The sequence below is a fragment of the Scaptodrosophila lebanonensis genome, unplaced genomic scaffold, assembly GCF_003285725.1.
Source record: "Scaptodrosophila lebanonensis strain 11010-0011.00,11010-0021.00 unplaced genomic scaffold, SlebRS2 tig00001412-arrow-pilon, whole genome shotgun sequence".
Classification (NCBI taxonomy): domain Eukaryota; kingdom Metazoa; phylum Arthropoda; class Insecta; order Diptera; family Drosophilidae; genus Scaptodrosophila; species Scaptodrosophila lebanonensis.
Window position 1 is genome coordinate 12192141 of NW_022060739.1, and position 27040 is coordinate 12219180.

Consider the following 27040-nt stretch of genomic DNA (forward strand, 5'->3'; position numbering starts at 1 on the left):
CATTGCCAACTGCATTTTTCAATGTCATGCATATAAAGTACCGGAAAAAGTACAGACATATAAAACCAGCAATGACGGCACAAGCTGAAAACTATACCAATAAATGATCAAATATAAAAGAAAATTCCAAAAAAATGTATATACTTGTATAAAACAATATGGGTTTCGTTTACAGATTCTAGCACTTATCATAGGCATTCAAGGTTCACATATAGTTCAATATATTTTCTACACACATAGCATGTATGTATGTACATATGTATGTTTTAAAATACTTTTCAGCAGCCCCTCGTCAAATCTTCAGAAAAAGCTCTTTTTATGTGTAAAAGTATTCTCTAGTAAAAAGTTTACTCAGTGTTGGTCTATAACTCAGTGTGCGAGTATCGCCGTGTAGCTTTTATTAAACGACGTGAGGTCATTGAATAGAGCTTTTCGTAAATACAAACAACGTTTTTTTTTATCATTTTAACACTTGAATGTTCCATGTTTATTTGGAACTACACATATAAATTAAAAATATAACTAACTTTGCCGTTAAACATTTCATGGCGTTGACATCATCAACGTAATACTACATATGTATGCCAGCTGATCAATACTTACCTTTAAAAATACTCGAAAGCACACACAAACATATACTAATGAAGATTGATATGTGCAAATAAATATATACATACAATATAAGCTCTAATTTTCGAATAATTAATGTAAAACACTTTGTATAGATAGATAGATACAAAGTTCTTAAGTATTTATTTCTTTGGCAATTTTATTTTCTCTTTAGGTAACAATAAAAAGAGAACATGAGCTTGCGAGGGGATATGTCAATTATACGCAACGGACGCTCTACTAGTCAAATATCAATATACAACTATCCAGAACACCTTAATCCGTTCTATGAAGATGACAATCACAAAAGGTTGCGTTTCTGGAAAACTCAGAAGAAAGACGGCATGGAACGCCGCAGTAGTTTTTCCTTAGAAAACTTACGTAATATATGGTAAGATTCTAGTACGTGTGCGATGTCGAATAAATTCGTTCTTGTTTTACCATCTACCTGAAACTTTAAGGGGTATAATAAAACCTGATGTGTTGTATATAAAAAACGTAATATCGCTGAATAAGCTTCAGGAGCTGGTAAAGTATAATAACTGAATAACCAAGCATGGGTTTAAGTTCGAATAAGGACAAATTTATGTTTGTGGCTCAGCTGCAGACTTTTTTTTTATTAATTCTTGTTTTAACTTTCTGGGTACTTCTACAAAAAACTTTTTACCCCAAGGGAACTATGTATCTAATAACATAACAATTGTAGTATCTGTATAATTAGTCTTGGGTGGCAAATTTGACAATACATTGTCAAATTTTGATTAAATTAACAAATTAAAATGCGATATTCTTTTATTATATAATCCCTGAAAGGGGGCCAAAAAACATCGATTAACTGAATGTATCCTCAAAGAAAACTATTAGCTTTTTGAAAAAAAGCTTACAAGTATGAAGAGGGCACCTTTTTGCCATTCTCGGATCTAGCTTGCTGGGCTTAGAAATAACTGATAACGCTTGATAAGCACATCGCAATTTCGTATTATACGCCTGAGCGACCCAGTATACCTTTCAATTATAAAATTTGTGTAAATGTATACATTTGCAGGTCTTTCAAGTCATTTTCAATGAAAAAGAAGTCATCCACCTTGGGTATAAATAAAACATCTGAAAGTCCTCCAATGTTACGTCGATATGATATGAATCGAAATACCATTGGACCAATTCTGTCCAATCGGACTGGAACTCACAGAAGCTCCCTACCAGAGGTCAACACACCAAACACGGTATGAGAGCATTAGATTAATTCAATAGATTAATTGTAATCGGCGCACAGTGGTCTGACAGAAAAAGTGAGGGACAACGTATAGTACAAGAGTCGAGCACGCGCGACTACCTTTTTTTTAAATTTATTTAAAAGTTGGAAAAATAATTATCCACAGGAAAATCTGCTTGAATAGTCAATAAATGTCTGACCTATAACAAATCCATTCGATACAGAACAACATTTAAGTGGATTTTAAAACTAACAAACATTATAGATTTTGAGAATCCATCTACCCCCCTTTCCCAACCACCAAAAAATATATACATACATATTCAGACCACTGTGCAATGCACCATTTATTTATATTGAAACCTTAAAAAAATTAGCCTTAACAATTATTTGTTAAATATTTGTATTTAAAATGCAATATTTTGTTTACTTATAGAGAGATTCTGGAATGGCTTTTAATCGAAATGATCACACCCGAAATACAATTCAGTTCGCTGGCTATCGAGCTTCCCAGACTCCTCAGCCCATAAGGTAAGTCACAAAATTTGTACACCTTTCGAAAGGTAAAAACGGGCAATATAACAACGCAAAAAATACCCCTTTAAAATCAAATAAAAAAACGGAATGCTATACGCAAGGCATTTGAATCTGAGAGTGGATTAATGGCGGACATCCGTTTATCGTTTCGTCTAGTCGTATATGCTGAGCAATGGATATTTATGTACATACTCCTATGTATGCCTGTCGCAATATGTTTCATCTAGCAATTCTTTCCCTTTAGTGTTACAATTCATTTTCTCTTAAGAGAAGAGTATACACGTCTCAATATAAAGTGTCATATTTTCATTCAAACACTGATAATTGTTTATTCAAAATGTTAGCGCATCTTTGGAGATGAGCCGTCCGCGGCGCCTTCCCAGTCCCCAGATCATCGTTTTGAGACATCGCCGGCGTAATAGAGTGGCTCGATCTTCTCAGCGAGACCTTGAAAATTGTGTGCATATATACATTTTAATTTTAAATATATATAATTGTGTTCTAAACTTAAAAGTCAATCGGTTCAACATATTTTTGGCTAACTTTATATACTTTAAGTTAGAATTTAATTTGTAGATTGTGTATGCCATCAAAGACAAATGATATTCTCTACGTAACAAATACTAAGCTTGATAAATGTTCTTAATCGATTTAGATCCAGTTTTGCCAGCGCCAATCCTTTTGAAAACGAAAACAGCTACAGTTCCAGAAGAAGTAGCAACCAAATGGATGGAAAAAGGACTTATAGAAAAAACAGACGAGCACCTCCACCACCAAGTAACTATATGGTAAGATTTTATCAACCAAAATACATTTTATAATATCAGATACAGCAAAGAATATATGTAATTTGAAACCCAATCTCCCAACCCAATTTTAAAAATTAACTTTTAGGTATTTGGGTCCAGCTTTTTTTAAATATAGCATTGATTTTTTTTAAAATAAATAGCGATTTTAGCATTGCTATTCATCTTTTGTTAATTAATTTATTAAAGTGTTTGATAATGGGTCTAATTTTAGCTGGTCAGATGTTGTTAGAAAGTCGTTATTAGTGATACTATATGGGTATAAGTTGTTGTCGCGTGACAACTTTCTAATCTAAGATATAATCTTGCAACGCCCTTTCACTGTTTGGGTATAAAAAAACCTCCATCACAAGGTTAAGAGAAATCATTTTATTTTTATATAAAGTCTTTGCTGATATTTATTAATGTGTACCGATTTACATATATCTGTATTTGTATTTGTTCACAGGTTAACAGTTCTGAGATCGGAAACAGAGTTGAAGTATCAAAACCAAGTTCTGAGAATACAGAGATAGAAGCTATAGACATTACAACGCTTACAAATGAAATAAAACAGTTTGTAAATACTTCAGCGGAATCGGAGGACCAACTTGAACAGAAAATACCCAAATCAGCAAATGTTCATGATGACCGCACTACTGGCATACAAACCGGGGGAAAAAGTCAACATCCCATTTCATTATCAAATTCAAACATACATCATAAGCAACACATCGGGGAAAAAAGTCAACATCCCATTTTATTATCAAATTCGAGCTTACATCATAAACCAAATTCGGTGGACACTTTAATGGAATCGGAGAAAAAGCTCGAATTGGAAGTGCCCGTATCCGCAAATATTTCCGATGACCGTACTATTGTCACAAACGTTGAGGAACAATCTCAATGTCCTTTAAAACCCAAACGTAATTCTGACGAATCCGCAATTTATCAATTTTCAAATGATATATCTATGACTAATGATGTTAATAGTAGCAAACAAATCCAAAATGTTGTAAGAGAAGATGTTCAAGATAACAAACACAGTGTTTTCGTTAGTAATAGAGATGAACTAAAAAGTGCACCAGCTGCTCATACAATTGTTCTGAAACATCCACGCACTACAAGTCCCATAAATATTGTAGTAAATCGTTTATCAACATTTCAACAAAACCCTACCAAATGTGTTAATACAAGTCCCAAAGGTAAATATCAATTTAACAGAGAACTACCACAAATAGCTGGTATTGAGAATGAGTTGAAAATTAATGAAGATATCGAAATAGTAGAAGAAAATATTGTACCAGTACAAGCCAAAGAAAGTCAGGTTGTTAGGCAAACTGTTAGTCCAGTATTAACATTTGATGATAATTTATCTGCTTCATTGGAAAACTTAAATGTCGCAGCAAAAGAAAACAAGACGCATGATGTAATAAAAGAGAGTCTTAAAAATAATAATAGTGCTGAAATACAAATGCCCGTAATTGCTCAAAATAGTGAAGAGAGACACAACGACCGACTGGGTGCAGTGTCTTCTACATTCAAAAGCTTTGATGACAACCTCAACAGAAATGAATCAATAAATAAATCATTTAAGAAAAAATCTGTTAAGGAAATTATCGATTCAATTACTCGTAGTCAACAAATACTAAATGAAAGTGCAGCGAAGGGAACAAAAACTTATTCAACATTAATATTAGAAGAAAAAAACAACGCTTCACCCAATAATGTTGGCAGCTTCAATATAAAAAGTGAGCCATTAAAGCTAAGCAATAATTCGCCAGAAAACGACTGTCTTACTGGCATTCAAAAAAGTAAAATTCATAAAGTTGGTTTCCAGCTTAGAGAATCATCTCCAACAACATCTAATCTTGATTGGAATCCAGTTCCAAAACCAAAAAGAAATATTAATATTTAACTTATTTAGTGTGTACATTATCTTTTGTCTAGAACTTTAATGTGTAAAATGGACCGAAATATATATTTTACATATACATACTTATACACATAATATATATTTGTGTATATATGCTACAAATATATATTTAGTATATATATGCTACAAACTTTTATATATCGGTATCACATATCCTTTCATTATTTTCTTGTACTTAATTGGATTTTTGGATGTTAATCGACAAACAAACTCGCATTAAAAATAAGTTTAAAAGGTCAGGAACCTTTCTTTGAAGAAATAATTTGCTGTCACTGTATTTGATTTAAATATCGCAGAAAATGTTGAGTCGAATATCGAGCAATACTAAGTCAATTAAAAATAATAAATGTTAAAAACGCTCAAATGATTTGGTTGTGGTTTTGATTTTGGTGCCGTAATAAGGTGGCTGTATTCGTCAAAATATGTAAGTCGATCGCAGTTTATGGAATTTGAAAAAGTTTTATGAGCAAAGTACATATTTTTGGAAATCAATGACATGATAGAAATATCAACTTGTCTGCTTACTAAATACAAGGAACCTGGTCTTAAGTTTTTAAATCCGATGTACAAACCATGTGGATGTTAATGTGATGAACGTGGTTAAAATGGAACAACACTATGTAGTACTTACTATAGTACACTAATTAATTTGTGTGGCTTTTAATGCAGGCGGACATTGCCTTGTCTCACAACTTAGGTATACAAATTTCATTTCACGCAATTAAAGTCATCCAATTTCGATTATGTTTGGCTGTTTGATGCCATTTTTATTAACTTGTGTACTAATAACAATTGGATTAAAAATCAGTTATAGATTTATATACATACACAATATAGTAAGTGTTGGTCGAACAAGACTTTTTGATTAAGGAGTAAAATATTTGAAATCAATATGACGTTCATTAAGTTTTTGGTCAATCCATGGCCTTAACTGAGACACACTTGCATATACACCTGGCACATTTTCTTCACCGCAACCAATTCCCCAAGCTACAATACCGGCTTGGTAATAGCGATCCCTTTGGCCCTTAACGGGACACACTAATGGCGATCCGCCATCCCCTTTACATGTGTCTTTATCTTTCTCTCCGCCGGCGCAGATAAAGCTCTTGTCCAAAATAAAGTGCTTGCCGAGACGCGTCTCACGCAAATTCGCCTGGCACTGGTTCCTCTCCACAACTGGTAAGTCAATTTTCTTAAGAATAACTTGGTACACTCCATCTTTTCCAAATGTATTCTTTCCCCAGCCAGTTGCATAGCAGCGGGCCGAGTCAAATTGCTCTCCAGCAGGGGGTAGACATATGGGTTGTATGTTCTCCTGCGCGGTGAAAGGACTCTCTAAAAATAGTAGTGCGACATCATTGTAGAGGGCTCCCTTGTTAAACTGCTCGTGATATACTATTTCCTTTACATAGCGATCTTCATGAGGGATAATCTCACTTTTCGTCTGTGTATCCCATTCGCCTGCTCTTACTATTAGAGATTTAGCGTCTTTATTATGGACGCAGTGGGCTGCGGTAAGTATTACATCCGGGGATATTAAGGCTCCGCCACATTCATACAAGTTAAGGATGCTTCCGGTAGAAGATTCTTCGCGTAAAATTGCCACCATCCAAGGGAATTCACCAAATTCTGCTTCCTGGTCAACTGCAAAAGCCGTGAATGCATTATAATACAAATATACCAATGCTTATCAAGCTATCATCAAACAGCTAATAAGTTTTCAGCTCTAGCTTTTACGAACATTGAATCAGAATTTAAAATTTGGACAATTAGATGAGGCTATGTCTTTTCTTAAAACACCCTTTAGGTAGGGCTTTCACGTTTAATGCGTAAATAATTACTTTGGCCGGTTATTTTGAAGCCAACTCCATTTGGGTTTCGATATCCACAGCCCTGATTCTCCACGGGATGTACTATTGGTGTTACAGGTGTGTCTCTCTTTAAGAAAAATGGAAAACGCATAAGAGTATCTGTGTCCTATGCGGTATTGCAAAATATCTTACTTTATTTGGAAGGTCGCAGCAAAGATCTAAATAGTTTTTACACGGTGCATCAGTGTCAATTCGAATATCTATTATATTTTCGCCACTTGTGTTAATGGTATCATTTGCACATAGCCATCTTGGAACACACTCCTTCTGGTACCCACATGATTCATACTGATTAAGGTTTTCTTTTGTATCCGGCGTCAAAACGGTGGTCTTTGTAGGTGTTGGTTGAAAAGGTACATTGTTTCCATTCGCTTCAGTTGTTGAGCTGAACGAATTTGGATCAGTTTTGAAAATATCGGCAATGAGATTGTCCAATGATGAGTCCTGGGCTAGGCAAGTACATACTACTGCAGTCAATAGAAGAACTAAATAGTTCGCCATTTCGAATACCTGTATTTTTGGACAAATTGTATTCTTTTATTAGTTGTGCCAACTCAACTCAACGCGCGGCAGCTTGGATGTGTAATAAAAACTACCTAGATGTGAATCATGAAAGCCGAGGAAAAACCCTCAAATGAACATGAAATGGTATTTCTCTGTGACCAAAAAGTATTTGCATTGGATTTTGTCAAGCAAAGTTTTTTGGAGAATGCTTGACAATGTATTTTATATATTTCGCCAGTTTATTTGTTCGGTCTTGTGAACAGATTTTTGTCTTAGATTATGCTTTACACATATGTTAATATACATATACTACATATGTATAGGAATATGTTGTATTTAAAATTGTTTGTCGTCCCCAAGCCACTGAGATTGTACTTTCGATCCGAAAGTGGGGTAAATTGCTGTCAGGGGTCATCATCATGCTAAACATCGAAACGTAAATATGTTTGTGTCTAGTTATTCTGATAAGCACGTTATTGGCTTCATCTCCGCCTGAGGTTTTGGTTCTGTCTTTATTGATATGCATAAGCTTACATACATACAAATGTACACGTTTACATACGAAAATATATATGTATTTGTATGTATGTATGAACGTCAATATGTACGTCTGTGTGCAGATTATGATTGAAAATGCTAATTAAATTTGTAAATACATGTACAATGTATTACTCGTATATTAGTACGAGTATTTACTCCATGAATCATACGTACATATGTACGTATACATATGTAACACAAAATACATGATTTATACATACATATTTTGTATAATTTTTAGCATATATACCCGTACATATGCATGTATTTACGTGCATATATCATACATACTCGTACATACACAGTCTTCGGAGATTATTTAGTTGCAAACTGGTTTTGAAAGTTAATCTACTACCGGTTTAAATTGGTAGGTGTTGCGAATGGTGAATTGAGTTTAAGAATACATTTAAAATGATGCCTATTGTCTGTCCTACATACGCAATTCCAATTCCGAAGATCGCAGGAAAGTACCGAATAGCGATAATTATATTTGTTCTTCTTTTTAGCACGATGTGCACATTTAAAACACACACAAACTTGTTAACGGTTGCAGTCGAACTGTTCTCTGTTGTATACAAGACTCAACTGAATCAGAATCGAAATCTATTAGGCAGACGAAGTTATTTCAGTCCTCTCTCGGTTCCAAAACTACATCTCAGTGGCGAGGGCTGATTTTAAAAAAGTTAATAAATATTTCAACTTGCTACTGATATCTTTCTCGGACGTCTGCTCCGTACCGACTGACTGTAGTGTTGCTCTTGCTGTTGAAGTATAAACTTTGCAAAATACATATATTTTTTCCATTTCACTATCCACCTTATTAGTCGATATTTGCACGTTTATGTAAATATTTAATGAGTGAAAGTGAATGGAGTATCTGGTTTTATTCACAAATACCTTAAATATAGTACAATGCTTCGAATGACTATTATCCTACCAAATTCGCAGAGAACTTAGGATTGGTGGCGACTAGACAGGCGAATAAATAACCAGGGGTCCTCATGTAAGTGCACTTTCCCGGCTACAGAGTATTCTCGCTTCATTATGGAAAAAGTGAAATAGGCTTTTCGGTTTTTATTGATGCGGCCAACCATTTGCTTAGCCATTTATAACTTGCTGTAATATAAAAAACAATTGATTCCTAAAGCGGTCATGTAACTTGGCCCTTAGATGTGATGCAGTTAAATTACCGCCCCCAATCACGTTAGTATCTAACGCACATTCTTTTTTGTGAAATAGTAAATTCTTATTGGAGAATGGTGCTGGCTATATGGATTTCGGCTCATAGCCTTAAAAACTGGAATAGTGGATCTCAAAAAGAATTGATCTCGTTACGGTTCTCATGGTATGTAGCTTTTATGGAGCTTCGGCCACAGACATCTCTTCAGCACCTGGCATACCTCCACAAGTCCAAATCTTACACAAATAGGAATTTTTCTTCGAAATTATGGCCAAAGGAAACAACACAAAAACTCATAATAGTATTTATTTTTCGCCTTGAAGGGTTTTTGATTTTTAAATATATAAATAATATGACATCAACTTTAATAATAAAATGTAAAAGTAAACCTCTAGGGCTTGTTCACTATAACGTAAATATAACAAAGATCCATGTGGTACTGTTGAGATTTTGCTGGTGTTTTGCATTTTTAAGAACTGTTTACTTATGCTTATGTTATGCTCTACTTATAATACATACAAGTATTAAAGTATATCGTCGCCTTCAAAAATACCACCAAGTATGCCATCATTACCATTATCTTCCAAGTCACCCAACCCAATTCCGATTCCGTCATCAGCACCGGGTGGCACAAAAGCACCATTGAAAACATCTTCCAGTCGGTCTTCAATACCCATTGTGGAAGCGATGCCGTATATGAGGCGCATTATTACAAGGCGAGCAAAATTTGGCGTACTTGTCTCTTTGCCTTTACCAAGAAACAGTTGTCGTGAACTATCTATAATGGAAGCAGCCTGATCCCATTCTATTGACTCAGAGTCGTCATTGTTTTCACCGGTTGACCCTTTTATTATTACAGCTAGCACTGTTATGCCAATAGCGACAATGTAAACATTACTTGTCTTCATCGTTTTAACTATGCAATCAAAACTTGTTTAACACTTGTCCCAGTTGACTCACACGAAACACTTTGTTAAACGATCTGATATCAAACTTGTACTGATGGTGTAACCAAGCTTGCCCATTGAAGACTCTTTCCTCAGTGTTTTATTTTCCAATTTACATTCAAAATTTCTCCTTTTGTAGAAACAGACGCACATATACATATATGTATGTGAGTATATGTGTGTCTTCAGTTATTGTTTTCAAGTATGTATTAGACGTCTGCAGGTATGCACAAAGCTGGCATACCTATACATATGAAGACATTCATGACAACGCTCAAGCAAACTTGTAAATAACTTTGGACTTTGCACCACGCAGTTAGAATCATCGCTTTTCTTTTATTAATGTGCGCATTGCAATGACAATTTTTTATTTTTTTTGAGTTTATCTCAAATAATATTAGGATTACAATATACACAATCAACTATTAGTTTACTTGTAGGAGTGATTGTTTTACATTTTGACGCCAGCAATCCGTAACGTATTCATGCAAAAAAAACCGGTTTTTTTAGTATTTATCGAATCAGCTGTTTTTAACAAATCGCGATAGTGAATACGGAAAATACAAAATACGTTTCACACACATAATTACGAAAAGATAATTCCACTTTACCCTGTGGAGCGTCAATAAATTCATTATTTAAATATAAATTATGATAAAAAAGAAATAAAACAAAAAGTTGAGGAAACAAAACACGCTACAGCTCAAGTAATATTTTTGAGTCGGGGATGGAGTAAAGAATAAATAAAAAATAACAGAAATATTTAAAGCCATGAAATAGTAAACTATAGTGTAAATACGGCATTAGGCTAATACAAGTAATCAGTGTATTCCAGCAACGCGTAATTTGTTGAGTCTAAGTTATCGAATGCTCGTAATCGGTTACATTTTGCCGTTTGAGCCGCTTTCTTTTAAAATTAGAATTCCACTCACGTAATAGCTCAAATAAAATATACAACAGTGCTCAAGATGGCGTTTCTATCGGAACACGCAACAACAACAAACAAAAGGCATTTTGAGTTGCTTCGGTAACAAACAAACATGAAAAAGAGGTACAATACTGCCTTTTTTGATTTTGGTCATGGTGTTTCTCGCAAGTCCAAACAACTATGTAGATAAGATATAGGATTTAAAAAATGTAAAGATTCTAAAGTTTCATATAATCTCTCTCTTAATTTACTTAAGGGCTTTAAATTGTTTATCCTTACAATGTCCAATAACGACATACAGTTTCTTTTCTACTTGTTTATTTTTAAATTGGATTTTTAAGTTTTTCTATGGCATAGTGATTTACCCCTACTAAGCTATATCAAAAGTATTTTGATAATCGAACAATTTTGTTACACAAGATCTACGAGCATGTATGCACAATTTAAATTAAACGTGTTGGGGTGTCGCCTAGCAACGCCTCCAAATCAACAATGTTTTAAGCAATACTTGTCAAACTAAGCCGCTGTGCCTATAGAAACATATAGTATATTTCAGTGAAGATATAATTTCCACAAGCAATACTTAAATATCACATAAAATGACCGCCAGCGAAGATTTTGCTTCGTGCGACTTTGCGAACATTATGGAGTCGGAGGCAGAGCCGGAGCCAGAACCAGGAAACTTAGCTGTTCTTCCGCCCAATCACCCTCTCTTGCAAAAGTTTCAAGAATCCCTAAAAGAACATCTTCTACGTACCAAACGAAAGCTAGACAACGAGATTGCCGATTTAAAATACGAAGTCAAAGCCAAAGAACAACGCCGAGAAGAACAAGGATTGAGTCTCTATGAAATGCAACAAAAACTGGCTTTTCAGGAAGAACAAATAAAAGAAATTTCAACGCAAATAGATGAGTATATAGAGAAGCGCCAATCAGAGGAGGCTACCGTTGCAACCTTAAAGAAGGAATACGAGGAAAATGTTATACTGACCAAGTCACAAAAGGAGTCTTATCATAAGCAAATGGTAGAACTCGAAGATTTGCAAGGCCTTAACAGCAATATTAAGAAATGGACATATGAAGTCGAAGATGAAGTGAAGAACGCAAAACGAATTGTTAGCAGAGATGGACAGTTACAAAAGCAGTTATCAGAAGAGAAAAGGAAATCTGATATACTATTCTACCGTTTAGATATGGAGGTTAAGAAAAGGGAGGTCGAGTTGCAAAATATTATCGACGAAGAAGCAGAAATGAGGGAAGTGGTCAACATAAGTTATATGAGCATTGCTGATGCCAACACCGATTTAGAAGCACTTCAAAATGAGTACAAGAGGCTTTCGCAAGCGTGGAATGAGGTTATTATTGCCATACAACTCAGGGACAAAATGTTGTTCCAGGTGCAAGACACTATTGGGTAAGCTCTCGTTAGAACATACTACTTATATAAATATATTTTTATATACGAAAATTATTGTTTTCAATAATTTAAAAATAGGAAACATAAAGAGTCCATTAAACTGAGTTCATCAGGCATCGAAGCAGTAAGAAAGCAAATCGCAAAAGAACTAGAGCAGAATCTTAAGCTTGAAGCATTTAAGCAGAGATTGGCCGATGATACAAACTCTCTAAGGCGCGAGTGTAAGTACCAATCAGTTTTCCGTATTCTATGAATCGCGTTGTGATTACAAGCCAGTAGTTTTTGCAACAACAATTCAACCAATTGCTTTCTCTAATCCAAGCTAGCATTTAACCGAATACCACTTAAGCCATCAATAGGTGGTTATTTAATTTTATTTATTCATATTATTTATGTATAAAATATTGTGAAAAATTAAATTAAAACGGCTGCCCTCCTCTGCGCTTCTCAAACTAAGTACCTAATCGAAGCCACTTTAGCCATCAGTAGGTGATTTATTCATTTTATTTATGTATAAAATATTGTGAAAAATTAAATTAAAACGGCTGCCCTCCTCTGCGCTTCTCAAACTAAGTACCTAATCGAAGCCACTTTAGCCATCAGTAGGTTATTTATTCATATTATTTATGTTTATATTATTGTGAAAAATTAAATTCTTCTCAAACTAAGTACCTAATCGAAGCCACTTTAGCCATCAGTAGGTGATTTATTCATATTATTTATGTATAAAATATTGTGAAAAATTAAATTAAAACGGCTGCCCTCCTCTGCGCTTCTCAAACTAAGTACCTAATCGAAGCCACTTTAGCCATCAGTAGGTGATTTATTCATATTATTTATGTATAAAATATTGTGAAAAATTAAATTAAAACGGCTGCCCTCCTCTGCTCTTCTCAAACTAAGTACCTAATCGAAGCCACTTTAGCCATCAGTAGGTGATTTATTCATATTATTTATGTATAAAATATTGTGAAAAATTAAATTAAAACGGCTGCCCTCCTCTGCGCTTCTCAAACTAAGTACCTAATCGAAGCCACTTTAGCCATCAGTAGGTGATTTATTCATATTATTTATGTATAAAATATTGTGAAAAATTAAATTAAAACGGCTCCTCTGCGCTTCTCAAACTAAGTACCTAATTGAAGCCACTTTAGCCATCAGTAGATGATTTATTCATATTATTTATGTATAAAATATTGTGAAAAATTAAATTAAAACGGCTGCCCTCCTCTGCGCTTCTCAAACTAAGTACCTAATCGAAGCCACTTTAGCCATCAGTAGGTTATTTATTCATATTATTTATGTTTAAATTATTGTGAAAAATTAAATTCTTCTCAAACTAAGTACCTAATCGAAGCCACTTTAGCCATCAGTAGGTGATTTATTCATATTATTTATGTATAAAATATTGTGAAAAATTAAATTAAAACGGCTGCCCTCCTCTGCGCTTCTCAAACTAAGTACCTAATTGAAGCCACTTTAGCCATCAGTAGATGATTTATTCATATTATTTATGTATAAAATATTGTGAAAAATTAAATTAAAACGGCTCCTCTGCGCTTCTCAAACTAAGTACCTAATCGAAGCCACTTTAGCCATCAGTAGGTGATTTATTCATATTATTTATGTATAAAATATTGTGAAAAATTAAATTAAAACGGCTGCCCTCCTCTGCGCTTCTCAACCTAAGTACCTAATCGAAGCCACTTGAGCCATCAGTAGGTGATTTATTCATTTTATTTATGTATATAAAATGTAAAATTAAATTAAAACGGCTGCCCTCCTCTGCGCTTCTCAAACTAAGTACCTAATCGAAGCCACTTTAGCCATCAGTAGGTGATTTATTCATATTATTTATGTATAAAATATTGTGAAAAATTAAATTAAAACGGCTCCTCTGCGCTTCTCAAACTAAGTACCTAATCGAAGCCACTTGAGCCATCAGTAGGTGATTTATTCATTTTATTTATGTATAAAATATTGTGAAAAATTAAATTAAAACGGCTGCTCTCCTCTGCGCTTCTCAACCTAAGTACCTAATCGAAGCCACTTGAGCCATCAGTAGGTGATTTATTCATTTTATTTATGTATATAAAATGTAAAATTAAATTAAAACGGCTGCCCTCCTCTGCGCTTCTCAAACTAAGTACCTAATCGAAGCCACTTTAGCCATCAGTAGGTGATTTATTCATATTATTTATGTATAAAATATTGTGAAAAATTAAATTAAAACGGCTGCCCTCCTCTGCGCTTCTCAACCTAAGTACCTAATCGAAGCCACTTTAGCCATCAGTAGGTGATTTATTCATTTTATTTATGTATATAAAATGTAAAATTAAATTAAAACGGCTGCCCTCCTCTGCGCTTCCCAAACTAAGTACCTAATCGAAGCCACTTTAGCCATCAGTAGGTGATTTATTCATATTATTTATGTATAAAATATTGTGAAAAATTAAATTAAAACGGCTGCCCTCCTCTGCGCTTCTCAAACTAAGTACCTAATCGAAGCCACTTTAGCCATCAGTAGGTGATTTATTCATATTATTTATGTATAAAATATTGTGAAAAATTAAATTAAAACGGCTGCCCTCCTCTGCGCTTCTCAAACTAAGTACCTAATCGAAGCCACTTTAGCCATCAGTAGGTGATTTATTCATATTATTTATGTATAAAATATTGTGAAAAATTAAATTAAAACGGCTGCCCTCCTCTGCGCTTCTCAAACTAAGTACCTAATCGAAGCCACTTTAGCCATCAGTAGGTGATTAATTCATTTTATTTATGTATAAAATATTGTGAAAAATTAAATTAAAACGGCTGCCCTCCTCTGCGCTTCTCAAACTAAGTACCTAATCGAAGCCACTTTAGCCATCAGTATGTGATTTATTCATATTATTTATGTATAAAATATTGTGAAAAATTAAATTAAAACGGCTCCTCTGCGCTTCTCAAACTAAGTACCTAATCGAAGCCACTTGAGCCATCAGTAGGTGATTTATTCATTTTATTTATGTATAAAATATTTTGAAAAATTAAATTAAAACGGCTGCTCTCCTCTGCGCTTCTCAACCTAAGTACCTAATCGAAGCCACTTGAGCCATCAGTAGGTGATTTATTCATTTTATTTATGTATATAAAATGTAAAATTAAATTAAAACGGCTGCCCTCCTCTGCGCTTCCCAAACTAAGTACCTAATCGAAGCCACTTTAGCCATCAGTAGGTGATTTATTCATATTATTTATGTATAAAATATTGTGAAAAATTAAATTAAAACGGCTGCCCTCCTCTGCGCTTCTCAAACTAAGTACCTAATCGAAGCCACTTTAGCCATCAGTAGGTGATTTATTCATATTATTTATGTATAAAATATTGTGAAAAATTAAATTAAAACGGCTGCCCTCCTCTGCGCTTCTCAAACTAAGTACCTAATCGAAGCCACTTTAGCCATCAGTAGGTGATTTATTCATATTATTTATGTATAAAATATTGTGAAAAATTAAATTAAAACGGCTGCCCTCCTCTGCGCTTCTCAAACTAAGTACCTAATCGAAGCCACTTTAGCCATCAGTAGGTGATTTATTCATATTATTTATGTATAAAATATTGTGAAAAATTAAATTAAAACGGCTGCCCTCCTCTGCGCTTCTCAACTTAAGTACCTAATCGAAGCCACTTGAGCCATCAGTAGGTGATTTATTCATTTTATTTATGTATATAACATGTAAAATTAAATTAAAACGGCTGCCCTCCTCTGCGTTTCTCAAACTAAGTACCTAATCGAAGCCACTTTAGCCATCAGTAGGTGATTTGTTCATATTATTTTTGTATAAAATATTGTGAAAAATTAAATTAAAACGGCTGCCCTCCTCTGCGCTTCTCAAACTAAGTACCTAATCGAAGCCACTTTAGCCATCAGTAGGTGATTTATTCATATTATTTATGTATAAAATATTGTGAAAAATTAAATTAAAACGGCTGCCCTCCTCTGCGCTTCTCAAACTAAGTACCTAATCGAAGCCACTTTAGCCATCAGTAGGTGATTTATTCATATTATTTATGTATAAAATATTGTGAAAAATTAAATTAAAACGGCTGCCCTCCTCTGCGCTTCTCAAACTAAGTACCTAATCAAACCACTTAAGTCTTTGCGATTCTCAAACGATAAAAGCATCTTTGAACATGTAACTAATTCTTAAACTTGTCTCCTTTTTATTTAAAAAAAAAATAAGGTCAGAAAGAAGCCGATTTACTTTCGACTCTTCAAACAAAACTTGATGAACTGCCAGAATTTTTATCCAGAACAGAAAAGGACTTACAAGAAGCAAATAGAGAAGGCACGAAGCTGTGGTCTGAAATTCGAAGACTTGACCTTACTCTGGAAAAATACTACCAGAAGAAATTTCAAATAGAAGAGTGCATTCTTAAGTTGGCTCAAGAACATTTAATTACTGACAAAGCCAGTGCATATCGGCTCAAACTTTTAAACAAGGCGCAAGAGGATCGACGGAAAGTCGATTTGTCCTTGTCGAAGGGACAAAACCAATTAGCGTCGGCAATGCTAGATGTAGAAAAACTGCGAGGTGTTCTTTTTAAAATCACAAACGAAAATGGTAAAATTAAGAAAGATTTGGACAAGGCGGAAAACGAATCGGAAACTCTCGATAACAACTTAAAAAAAATGCAAACACAGATTGAAATTAAGATGAAACGTTTCGAGAAGCTAAGTAACCAAATTGAAGAAATTTTTAAGGCTTGTGGTGAAGTCTTAAGTAGTCCTACAGAACTCAAGGTAAAAGAAAAACTAGATTTGGCATATATATATATATATATATATATATATATATATATATATATATATATATATATATATATATACATAGTATATATATAGTATGTATACATAGTATTCAAAAATCGGCTTTTTAATGTGTTTTTAAAACAATTCATTGCTTTTTCAGATCAAGCAAATAGAAAAATCAATTCATACTGGTGAACAGAACATACGAGAGCATCAACAGTTTTGGATAATGTTGCAAAATCATTTTGTTAATTTATCCCAAAAACGAAATGATCAGTTGACTGAAATTCAAGTAACTCGCAAACGTAAGTAGTCATCGGTAACATAACAAATATTTATTTGATAAAAGACATGTAAGTCTGTTTTAATGGGCTAAACACCAGGTTTAGTTAGTCCAGGTCTTATACAGACAGACACAGGCAAGGATATATAGACTTTGGGGGGTCTGCCACGTCTCACACTAAGCTAGAATACTCTTTTTCTCTTTGGGTACAGGGTATAAAAAAATACATATCCGCCTTTATTTTATGGCTATACATCATCATATAATATACTAATTTAATCATCTATTTTCACAGAGCTATCAATAATAAAACAAAAATCACTTAAAATTGAACAAGACTTGGAAATATCGGAAAATAAAACAAAGAACTTAAAACAAGATATTCAAAAATTTACGTCTAAATTGGAACTTCTCAACGACAAGATCTACAAGAAACAGCTATCCCATGAAAATGAAGAAACTGAATATGCACATGAACAGTCGGAAATGAGCCAAAAACTCAAGGTAATTAATAATATATTTATTAAGACACACTTTAATACTGTTGTTTTCCAGAATTCTGAACTTGGTATTATAAAAGTTGAGGGGGATATCAATGATCTCCTAGCCGAAATAGATCTTCACAAGGACTTGGTTCTTGATAACCATCGGGAAGCCTTGTCATGGGAAACTAAATACAAGTTGATAGAAGAAACAATCCGTTGGTCAAAAACAGAGCGATCATTAAGCGGTGAAGTTGGAGCAATGAAAATCGAAATACACAGAATGCATATACGATATAATCAGTTAAAGCGCGCACAAGAAAAGTTAGTTCAAGATTTGCAACACTGTGTTATGCACAGAGAGCAAATCTTTGTGGATGCTACGGTTAAGGAGCATATAGACGCCAAAATGAGAAAACTTAAAAACTTCTCACAGGTCCAAGTAAAGCTAGATGAGCTACGAAACAAAGCAAAGTTGGTTCAAAATGAAATAACGCACCTATCGAGTAAGCGTTTAACTGACGCTGTCAATAACATCGAACGCATGATTTATATTCTTCGAAAGATTCAAACTGATTTAAAGGATGTTACTGAAGAGGATTATTCAATTCGAACTCAAATAGATGAAGGTCTCTTGCTAAAGCACTCCAATTTGGAACAAATAATTCGGAAGCAGAATCGAGCTAAGGCTTATCGAAGACTAAATAACACAAAAACTCAACAGAAACTAATTCGATCAGACTTGGCAATTCAAAATCAAGCTCAAAAGCAAAGCGTAATAAATGACACTTTAATGGAAATAGTTCAGACGTTAATGTCAGATTATCCAGAAAAAAAATCTTTCTTTACCAAAGTAATCCATATTCTTAAGGAGTAAGTATTCTATACATTCGTAAAATTTACCTGGAATTTAAATAAAATCATTGTGGACAAAATTGCACACCTTTTTCAATTTGACAAATACTATATAAATTGAGACACAAATAAATCTATTTTGAATCGTCTTCGGAAGATAAAAACGGGTTGAATGATGTTTATATATGTGTATACCATTTACCCAGCTGCTGCTGATTTCAAAAATGGTTATATCGTGTTCACTAGCTTTTTTATTTCATATAAATTTATTAAATAAATAATTACTGATATATGTATGTATGTAGTATGAGAACATTTTTTGTGGACATGTACTTTGTTAACGCTAGCATGGTCTCTTATTATTATAATTGGTTGTAATAATTAGTTTAATTATTTCTAAGGAGCTTACATTAAAGAGCTTACAACTAACTGATTCATGGTGTTTGTCCAAATCCTTGGGACCTGTAGAGTGTGAAAGAGTCATATATGCCCTGAAGCTCGGACAAGCGGTATTCTTCCAGACAAACAATACCCTGCAGTGTTGGCGAAAGTTTCAATGCACAGGCCAAGCAATGAACGACATGACGCTTTTCCTGCTCTCTAATGAATAGCACATTAAATACTTCCACCTAGAATACAAGGGTTTTTATTAGTGTGTTATCTAAAATACACATTAAAAGCGGTATCTTTGTGCACTCCGTATTTAATGAACTGATTTTTCTGCATTTGAATAAAACAAATTACTTTGCACTTGGGATCGAAAACACCATATACGATACATTTTTATTTCATCTTTTTAAATTGAGGTTTCCAGCCCGACACAACAAATGGCTTTGAAAATTATCCAATGTTTCACTTTCACTGTCAAAAATCTCACACAATAAGTACGTTAGTACCGAAATCGACACAAGAGAAGCAAAAGGATAAACACAGGAAATATCACATTTAAATAACTCAAAGTTCGAACCGCAAACAAATAAAATTGATGTGATGTGCAATAAAATAACATTTTGAATCAAAAACCACCACCCACATAGCAGGGACCTGCTTGAATAAATAATAAAACTGAATCACTTACTTCACATTGCCCACAATAATGGGAAGCTTCGTTCTTTCCGCGACCATGGAATCTTATTTCAACTCCTTTAGATGCTACGTACGCTTGTGTATGCAAAACATTTTTTAGGGTTTGCATTAAACACATTCTGCAAATCGAAAGAAAAGACAGAAAATATAGATTAGATACAATAATTTCATAATTGTAATAAATATATTAAAAGAAGTCACTAACATTTACTTACTTTATTAATTCAAACAGCTTAGTGTCTGATACTTTGATATTTCTTGCCAGATTCCAGCTTAAATGAACCATCGGCACAATACTTTTGAAACTCTGTAATTTATTCCACTCGTACCGTTCTATTGCAAGAGCGTACTGACGTGCTGTCAATGGGCCAACGTTCCAAGCTATGTTGTTGCACCAACCAACCGACTGCACCCAGTGAACGCATCTATGAAAATATAAGTTGATTATATTATACCTTTCTTATGCACACGTTCTGCCCACTGTTTTCATATATTGGGGTTTTACTTGCGTAAATATGAGTGGGCTAAATTCAAATTACTTACCCAGCATTCACCCATACCAGGTCTCCAGGTTTCTGTATAAATCTATAAACTGGTATGTTTTCCTTATATAAGTCTTCTAGCACCGGCCACCATGATCCATGTAAGTAACTAATGTTATTCTTTTCACAAAGATTATGAATTCCGCCCCAATATGCGTCTGGCACAGCAAACCACTCACAATCGCCGGGGCCAATATTTATGTTGATTGAGCAAAAATTGTTATTTTCTTGGTGCCCAGGTGTCCTACTTCCTGGGACTTTCATATACAGCTGTACAGTATTCATGCCCAAAATAACGTGACCGACATGAGACAGCATATTTGCCGCTGAAATAACACGAGCAAAGGCAGGCAATTTTTGTAGTTCGCTTAACTGGGGCTTCCACTTTCGTTCATCGGATAAATCGACGTTCGTGCCAAACCTTTTAAAAATGTAAATATAAAAACTTTAATTGTTTTCTTTTTATTACTAAAATAAGACATTGATTGGGTACCTTAACATTTTACTAGAGCTTTTCGACCTCTTGCGTTTAATATTTATGTTGGAATTCGAAACAGAGTCTTTTGAGTCAGAATCTGACATAACTTGAGAGCCGACGGAGCCCTTATCACGTTCATCCTATTGTGCAAAAACAATAAGTATTTTTCAATGGAATATATTATGTTTATTTACCTTCAAACTTTCCTGAAAACTAGATGCTTGATATTGTGCATATTTTGCTATTGTCGTGTGGGATCGGTGAGAAATACAAGCCCAAACCTTCTTTGCTTGGGATATATCCCAATTCTCATCCGGTGATTGATGAACCTGAGTTCGGACTTCCACGCTGTGATCTGGATTTGCTTCAACCAAAGTTTTCGTTGAAAATAGACCCAAGTCCAGTTTTAAGGCGCCGGCTAACCCTCGCACAACAGCAATAGGGTGTTTTAAACAAAACTCTTGAAGCTGTGGGCTGAATGCATTTTTTTTATTTTCTAAGTGAACCGAAGGTGTTGGTGGCAAAAGTTGGTCCCGCGTTAGTCTTTGCGGCGGACAATCCGGCGGAGATGGAGGAGGTTCATTGAGTTGGAGTACGGTATAGTTAGAAGGAGGTTCATCAATTGGCAGCATTTTTACAGCAGATACTAGTTGCTTTGAGTCCATTTTAATTTTAAACGTTGGCAGTGTTTCAATGTCATTATATAAATTCTCCTCTTCAAGTTGATTGTTTGAATTTTTACGAAAATCGTTTGTGAATTCTTCAAATATATCATCCGACTTTTCATTGGCACCCTTTTTCATATTATCTTCTTCTTTGAGTGTTTTAAGTAAATCCTCCGCTAAGGTGCCTGATAATTCTTTTTCAGACAAGATTGCACTTAATTCTTGATTACATATTCCTGTTAAAAATAGAAAATAATATTCATGTGTTAAACTTAATTCAGAAAAAAACAATACCCACCCAAAACAGTGGAGTTGCTTTTACAGTCCACGTTCATTAAGTCTTTGCATTCATTTTCTTCGTTTACAATATTCGGAGACATTGATATGAATGAATGGTTAGAAGCATTCATGGTTTCAATACTTTCTGGTACGGACAATGTATTTTTATTGTTATTTGTCAAAGATGTATCAATAAGTGTTGACTTTTTCTGGCGCTCTGCCATTTGTATTTGTCGATTTTGATTTCCTAATTGTTGAAAAAAGTGTGGTTTTTGGTTGTTAACTGTGCTTGGATTTTGTTGTAAATACTGAACGATGTTTATTTGGTGTTGTGATGAAGTATGTACCGATTGTACTGGGTATGCACCATCATCCTTCGCCCGCTTCACAGGTATTGGGCCTTGATTGGCTTGGTTGAAAGGGTAGGGAGGCGGTGGACCCTTATTAAGAAGAAATATAATAATTAATAATATAAATTTTTTGCAGTATGTCACTCTATATTCCGCATGTTTCGCATAGATTTTATTTAGTGTATGTGCTGGATTAGACAATTTATCTCTTATAATGGAGACTTTTGATAACGATTAAAAAAAAAACTGTATTGGTTAAAGTCTTATTAAATATTTGACCGCAGCTTTCATATTGCTTTGCTCTTTTTACTTTATAACAATGACACCACGAATGCTCTGTCTAAAGAGATTTCATAGAAATGGCAGACGCGCCCCAATAGTTTCAGATGATCAACGGGCTCTTCTAAGTCCGTTATGTATAGTCTGACTTGCTTATACTACTAATAGCGGATGGTATGCATATTATAAACACAGCATTTAAAGTTTACCTGTACTGGATTACTTTTCCCCATCTGTTTTTGTTGCATTTGGACTGATTGTTGATGTTGACGTGAGTTCATCTCTAAAGAAATAGGAAGGTTCCACGCTTCCTCAATTGAACAAAGTTGTCTTCTTTTCGATGTTATACTTGGTAAAGGAGCATTTGCAAGCTGGCTTTCTAAGAATTTAATTCGTTGATCTAATCCCTTCATTAGAAGAGGTGCATCGTCTTTAACACAAACGCCTTCATTATTCTCTTCCTCAGTGCGCGCGTTCTGTTAATGTACAAATTAGTATGGGTAATATTGAAAAGATGCTGACAGAAACATGTGGATTTTATTATATATAATTAATTTACTTCATGGCTATATGAAAAATATTAAATGATTGATTGTATATACCTTGCTTAAAATCCTTTTTGTGGCATTTAAATAGCATGCATAGGCATCTCGTAATTGACCGCAACTCTCATACAGAATTCCAAGATTTGTCCAAGCAGCCCTATGACTCTTGTCTAATTGAACAGCACAAATGTACGCTTGAAGTGCATCTGTAGGTTGATTTTGTTGCTGATACAAGACTCTGTAAAAAGTAAGTCATAAACAGAGCATTGAAATGATATTTAAAAATATTACCCAATTGAACACCATGTATCTGCATTGCCTTCACTTTTTTCCACAGAATTCCTGTATGCTAAAAACGCATCGTGAACTTTATTCATACCGGCGAAACATCTTCCCAACAAGTATAGTGACTGACCGCACTTTGGGTTGGCTTCGATAGATTTTTGTAAAAATGACAAAGCACAAGTTTCACGTTCTTTTTTTTCTCCTAGGCATTCGACGCAATGATGCATCCATCCTTAAAATAAAAGATATGTTTGACAAATTAAAATAAGATAAGATAATAGAAATATATTCTTATTAAACCGCGTCATGGACGGCCGATAATGCTGTTATGTGTTAATTGTATAAGCATTATTACTATTGTTATTAGTAGTATAGTAGAAACTTACCTAACTGTCTTAAAATTTTTGCTTTGAGATCCAATGTCAAATTTTTCTCGCCCAATAAAAACTCATAGGAAACTTTTGCGGCCTTATGTTTATTTTGTACCTCATATACATGGGCAATCTGAAATTTAACTTTAAGAAAAATCAAATAAAAATTAATATTTTTTATTAACATTTAATACATACGATATTTGGTGATTAAATTTTTACCTTGAAATTTTGAAAAAGTCGAAGGCGCTGAATCAATTAGGGCCAGCTGAAAGTGTTTTAAAGCTGCTGAATATTTTCCGTAAACTTTTAACATCAGACCAAGCCGATAATGAACTTCATTGGCGCATGGGAAGTTCGGATTCAAGTATATTAGTTCCTGAAATGACTTGATGGACCTTAAAAAAAGAATTGAATAAATTATATGTATGTATATAGTCCACCAAACTGGCAAACAAAATTTACCCAAGACGGGTGGAAATTCTTTCAATTAACTTCATTTGCAATGGCAAATATCGGAAATAAACTATGTTAATTAAAAACAGAAAAGTAAATTGCAGGGGTATGTATTTAGGTTACAGAGACCCGAACATAACCTGCGTATTTGTTTCATTTTATTTTTATTGTTGTAATGAAATCAAAGCAGGGAATTTGAAACAGCATAGAAGCGGCCGAAGATGTGTGAGAGAATTTGAAAATAAACACTTCTCTTCCTGGTATACATACAGACAGGTCTTGCGGATATATCAAATTGTACTAAATGCATAAATGCATACACATGTAAACACAAACATGGAAGTATGTATGTACATATGCACGTACATATTTACATACATATGTGTGTACGTGTATTTATACATGTGTGCAGATCAGTAATATTTCTGACAGAAATCTGTTATATATTGAATGTAAATGAATGCATATATTTGTATGGTGCATATAAATATACATATTTCGATAATTACATGAATATGTGAATATGTAATGATCCCTGATATACATATGTACACACACACATACATATGTAAACTGCAGCAAGTGATGTTGTTGTTATTTTTTTTATGGGTACCCATGCACTAAAATCATTAAATTGTACTTACAGTTCCGATAATATATGATAAAATTCATTTTTTCTTAGAGAATGGCAGTGTTAATATTACGGTGAGTCTTTTTTTTACCACTAATTACTTATTTATATACACAACACAATTGTTTTGCACTAGAACCAACCACCAAATCCGAAATATATATTGTAAACTATGTGAACCGACTGGAAAGAAACATGTTTTCAGAGTTTGTTTGGCCTAACCGATTTTACTCATTAGCGATAGGTTTCGATTACAACCAAATATACTAGAGCATTTATTTTCTATCATCGATATGGAAAAAGTTTGCCCTATCGGTTTGGAATGTTTAAGCCTTAATGGGAAGTATCGAATTAAATATACATACATATCCATATTAAGAATGTAAAATGTGTTAATATGGTGATTGTGGAAAAATATCAAACTTGATTTCACAGCAATTACAGCAATCAATATACAACGATATTTAATAATTTAAATATTTTTTATGAATATGAGTATTTCTGATAGCTGTGTAAGATTTTATTTTGTAGGTAAAACAGCTGACTATTCTGAAAGATAGACCACCCAAATCGTTCACATTGCTACTTAATAAATAAACATAATCAATTGATTATATTTTTACTGAATACATATTTTGCACTTGCAGCCGTTTTGTTGACAAAAAATCTTGCCATCAATCAACACTTAGAAAAACATAGCATGGTAGTATTACTGATATATGACCAAAAGACAAAAGAAACTTTTGCCAGGCAACATTTTTTAACGCACCTTCTTCTTATGTACCTTTGTACATAAATACACATTAGGTATATTAAAAGTAATATTAATATTTACAAAAATAGTTAACATGTCCTATGCCTTATTTAAAGTCGTTTGATTAAACTCACCATTTATAACAGCACAACTTAAAATAAACGATTCCTAATCCGTATAGGAAATACTGATTGTGCCAATATTTTCCACAAAAATGCAGGTACTTCTGATAGGCAGATAGGGCTAAAAAAAATAATTATATATATAATTTAAGAGTTAACTAATTACAATCATATTTTGTGTACACCCGATGTGACGATGTATGGAAAAACTCAACATTAAGCTGATCCCAGACAGGGACATTATACAGATTCGTATCTTCTTTCGTACTTGGAGTATATTTTTCAGATTGTCCCATTTCTGATTATACTATATTTATATATTTACATATAAAACAGGGTCTGCCATACTATATTCCACCTGTTACATACATTTCAGTGTACATTTACATTTATTGAGTAGGGTAGAACGATAATCAACGAATGTGGTTGATTTTTCTTGTACAAATGTACACAGGAAGCAAGCTGTGCAGCATCCCAATCTTTATCTTCCCCAGGGCCGTGCACATCAATGGCGGCAGGAGGTTCTCAATCTAAACGTACTCCTAAGCTACAGTAGAATAAAAATCATAAACTGGAACTTAGGAGAACGTAAATACAAACTTTCGTAGATCCAGCTTTAACACTTCCTAAGATTCCTACTTTAATGCAGACGGACATGATAGTAGCAACTGTATTATAACTATTATAATCATTATCCCGTAGCTTTGAATTTACATACCTTCGGGGTATTCATTAAGCAGTAGGTGCAAATGTCCGAGTTTACAGAATGTGTTTATATCTATTTCAATGCCTTCTTCATGTCCTTTTGCAGTCTCTTGTTTGTTCATATCATGTTTGTGTGTATTTATGTAAAGTATATTTTCCTTTACATTTTCATTTCGTTGCACGTCGTTTTGAACAGCTACGGGTTTTAAGTCACGTAGCTTTGCAATCCCATCGGAGCGACATATGGCTATTTCGTCTTGTAAAGATGTAATAGATTTTTTTATTAGCGTCTTTACTTCGGCGTTTTTAACATCAGAGACATCAAGGAACCCAAAATAGCGGCTGAAAAGTATAATTTGCTGTATTATTTATATAAACGAAAGTTCTGATTTCTTACCTATCCAACTTTGATAGCGTATGAATTTCTTCAATTGAGAATGAAATCATATTTTTTATTATTGTAAAATTGACGAAACTTCACAAACATACATTCATTTATGAATATATTTACTAAGTATATTATCCAATTAAATTATCGGTATCGATATTTTCATTTCCATTGTTCCGCAGTTGCCATCTCAGTGAGTGTAACAGCAAGAATAC

At 33.9% G+C, this 27040-nt stretch overlaps 5 protein-coding genes across 8 annotated transcripts; 2 read left to right on the top strand and 3 right to left on the bottom strand.

The window, feature by feature from the left end:
* Positions 1-355: 355 nt before the first annotated feature.
* On the top strand, positions 356-5111 carry LOC115631422. 3 transcript variants are annotated; one of them, XM_030528148.1, is made up of 6 exons: positions 356-414; positions 785-1000; positions 1655-1832; positions 2259-2353; positions 3015-3147; positions 3614-5111. In XM_030528148.1, the coding sequence occupies exons 2-6, from the start codon at positions 804-806 to the stop codon at positions 5060-5062; spliced, it is 2052 nt and encodes a 683-aa protein (XP_030384008.1). In that variant the 5' UTR covers positions 356-414; positions 785-803; the 3' UTR covers positions 5063-5111. The 3 variants fall into 3 exon arrangements, with proteins under 3 accessions (XP_030384008.1, XP_030384010.1, XP_030384009.1); XM_030528150.1 differs by having other exon boundaries at positions 362-409; XM_030528149.1 differs by having other exon boundaries at positions 394-434.
* A 704-nt stretch (positions 5112-5815) lies between these two features.
* Positions 5816-8536, bottom strand: LOC115631052 (phenoloxidase-activating factor 2). The gene is made up of 4 exons (XM_030527686.1): positions 8437-8536; positions 7087-7464; positions 6925-7021; positions 5816-6727 (listed from the first exon to the last, which is right to left on the bottom strand). Exons 2-4 carry the CDS (start codon positions 7453-7455, stop codon positions 5946-5948), a joined length of 1248 nt encoding a protein of 415 aa, XP_030383546.1. The 5' UTR covers positions 7456-7464; positions 8437-8536; the 3' UTR covers positions 5816-5945.
* Positions 8537-9468: 932 nt separating this feature from the next.
* Positions 9469-10392, bottom strand: LOC115631844. The gene has a single exon (XM_030528687.1). The coding sequence runs from the start codon at positions 10084-10086 to the stop codon at positions 9703-9705; it is 384 nt and encodes a 127-aa protein (XP_030384547.1). The 5' UTR covers positions 10087-10392; the 3' UTR covers positions 9469-9702.
* Positions 10393-11665: 1273 nt separating this feature from the next.
* On the top strand, positions 11666-18963 carry LOC115631632 (coiled-coil domain-containing protein 40). Its single transcript, XM_030528441.1, has 6 exons — positions 11666-12467; positions 12549-12691; positions 16701-17260; positions 17430-17574; positions 17848-18056; positions 18108-18963. Exons 1-6 carry the CDS (start codon positions 11698-11700, stop codon positions 18909-18911), a joined length of 2631 nt encoding a protein of 876 aa, XP_030384301.1. The 5' UTR covers positions 11666-11697; the 3' UTR covers positions 18912-18963.
* A 159-nt stretch (positions 18964-19122) lies between these two features.
* On the bottom strand, positions 19123-26912 carry LOC115630970 (lysine-specific demethylase 6A). Of its 2 annotated transcripts, XM_030527549.1 has the most exons (15): positions 26835-26912; positions 26451-26779; positions 25745-25853; positions 23992-24167; positions 23785-23913; positions 23405-23630; positions 23171-23351; positions 22778-23044; positions 21959-22379; positions 21190-21896; positions 21011-21135; positions 20519-20938; positions 20191-20400; positions 19968-20094; positions 19123-19518 (listed from the first exon to the last, which is right to left on the bottom strand). In XM_030527549.1, exons 1-15 carry the CDS (start codon positions 26882-26884, stop codon positions 19324-19326), a joined length of 3672 nt encoding a protein of 1223 aa, XP_030383409.1. In that variant the 5' UTR covers positions 26885-26912; the 3' UTR covers positions 19123-19323. The 2 variants fall into 2 exon arrangements, with proteins under 2 accessions (XP_030383409.1, XP_030383410.1); XM_030527550.1 differs by lacking the exons at positions 25745-25853; positions 26451-26779; positions 26835-26912 and adding an exon at positions 24870-24999.
* Between the last annotated feature and the right edge of the window lie 128 nt (positions 26913-27040).

Excerpts from the sequence above, each read along its gene's own strand:
- LOC115631422 (XM_030528148.1), top strand. The coding sequence starts at position 804 with ATGAGCTTGCGAGGGGATATGTCAATTATACGCAACGGACGCTCTACT. Across the intron at positions 2,354-3,014 it reads CAGACTCCTCAGCCCATAAG|ATCCAGTTTTGCCAGCGCCA; the intron begins GTAAGTCACAAA and ends TAATCGATTTAG. Across the intron at positions 3,148-3,613 it reads CACCACCAAGTAACTATATG|GTTAACAGTTCTGAGATCGG; the intron begins GTAAGATTTTAT and ends ATTTGTTCACAG.
- LOC115631052 (XM_030527686.1), bottom strand. The coding sequence starts at position 7,455 with ATGGCGAACTATTTAGTTCTTCTATTGACTGCAGTAGTATGTACTTGC. Across the intron at positions 7,022-7,086 it reads GCTGCGACCTTCCAAATAAA|AGAGACACACCTGTAACACC; the intron begins GTAAGATATTTT and ends TTTTTCTTAAAG. Across the intron at positions 6,728-6,924 it reads CTTCAAAATAACCGGCCAAA|TTGACCAGGAAGCAGAATTT; the intron begins GTAATTATTTAC and ends CGGCTTTTGCAG.
- LOC115631844 (XM_030528687.1), bottom strand. The coding sequence starts at position 10,086 with ATGAAGACAAGTAATGTTTACATTGTCGCTATTGGCATAACAGTGCTA.
- LOC115631632 (XM_030528441.1), top strand. The coding sequence starts at position 11,698 with ATGGAGTCGGAGGCAGAGCCGGAGCCAGAACCAGGAAACTTAGCTGTT. Across the intron at positions 17,575-17,847 it reads AATTCAAGTAACTCGCAAAC|AGCTATCAATAATAAAACAA; the intron begins GTAAGTAGTCAT and ends CTATTTTCACAG. Across the intron at positions 18,057-18,107 it reads AAATGAGCCAAAAACTCAAG|AATTCTGAACTTGGTATTAT; the intron begins GTAATTAATAAT and ends GTTGTTTTCCAG.
- LOC115630970 (XM_030527549.1), bottom strand. The coding sequence starts at position 26,884 with ATGATTTCATTCTCAATTGAAGAAATTCATACGCTATCAAAGTTGGAT. Across the intron at positions 23,631-23,784 it reads AAAAATTTTAAGACAGTTAG|GATGGATGCATCATTGCGTC; the intron begins GTAAGTTTCTAC and ends TTTTATTTTAAG. Across the intron at positions 20,095-20,190 it reads AAGCTGTTTGAATTAATAAA|AATGTGTTTAATGCAAACCC; the intron begins GTAAGTAAATGT and ends TTCGATTTGCAG.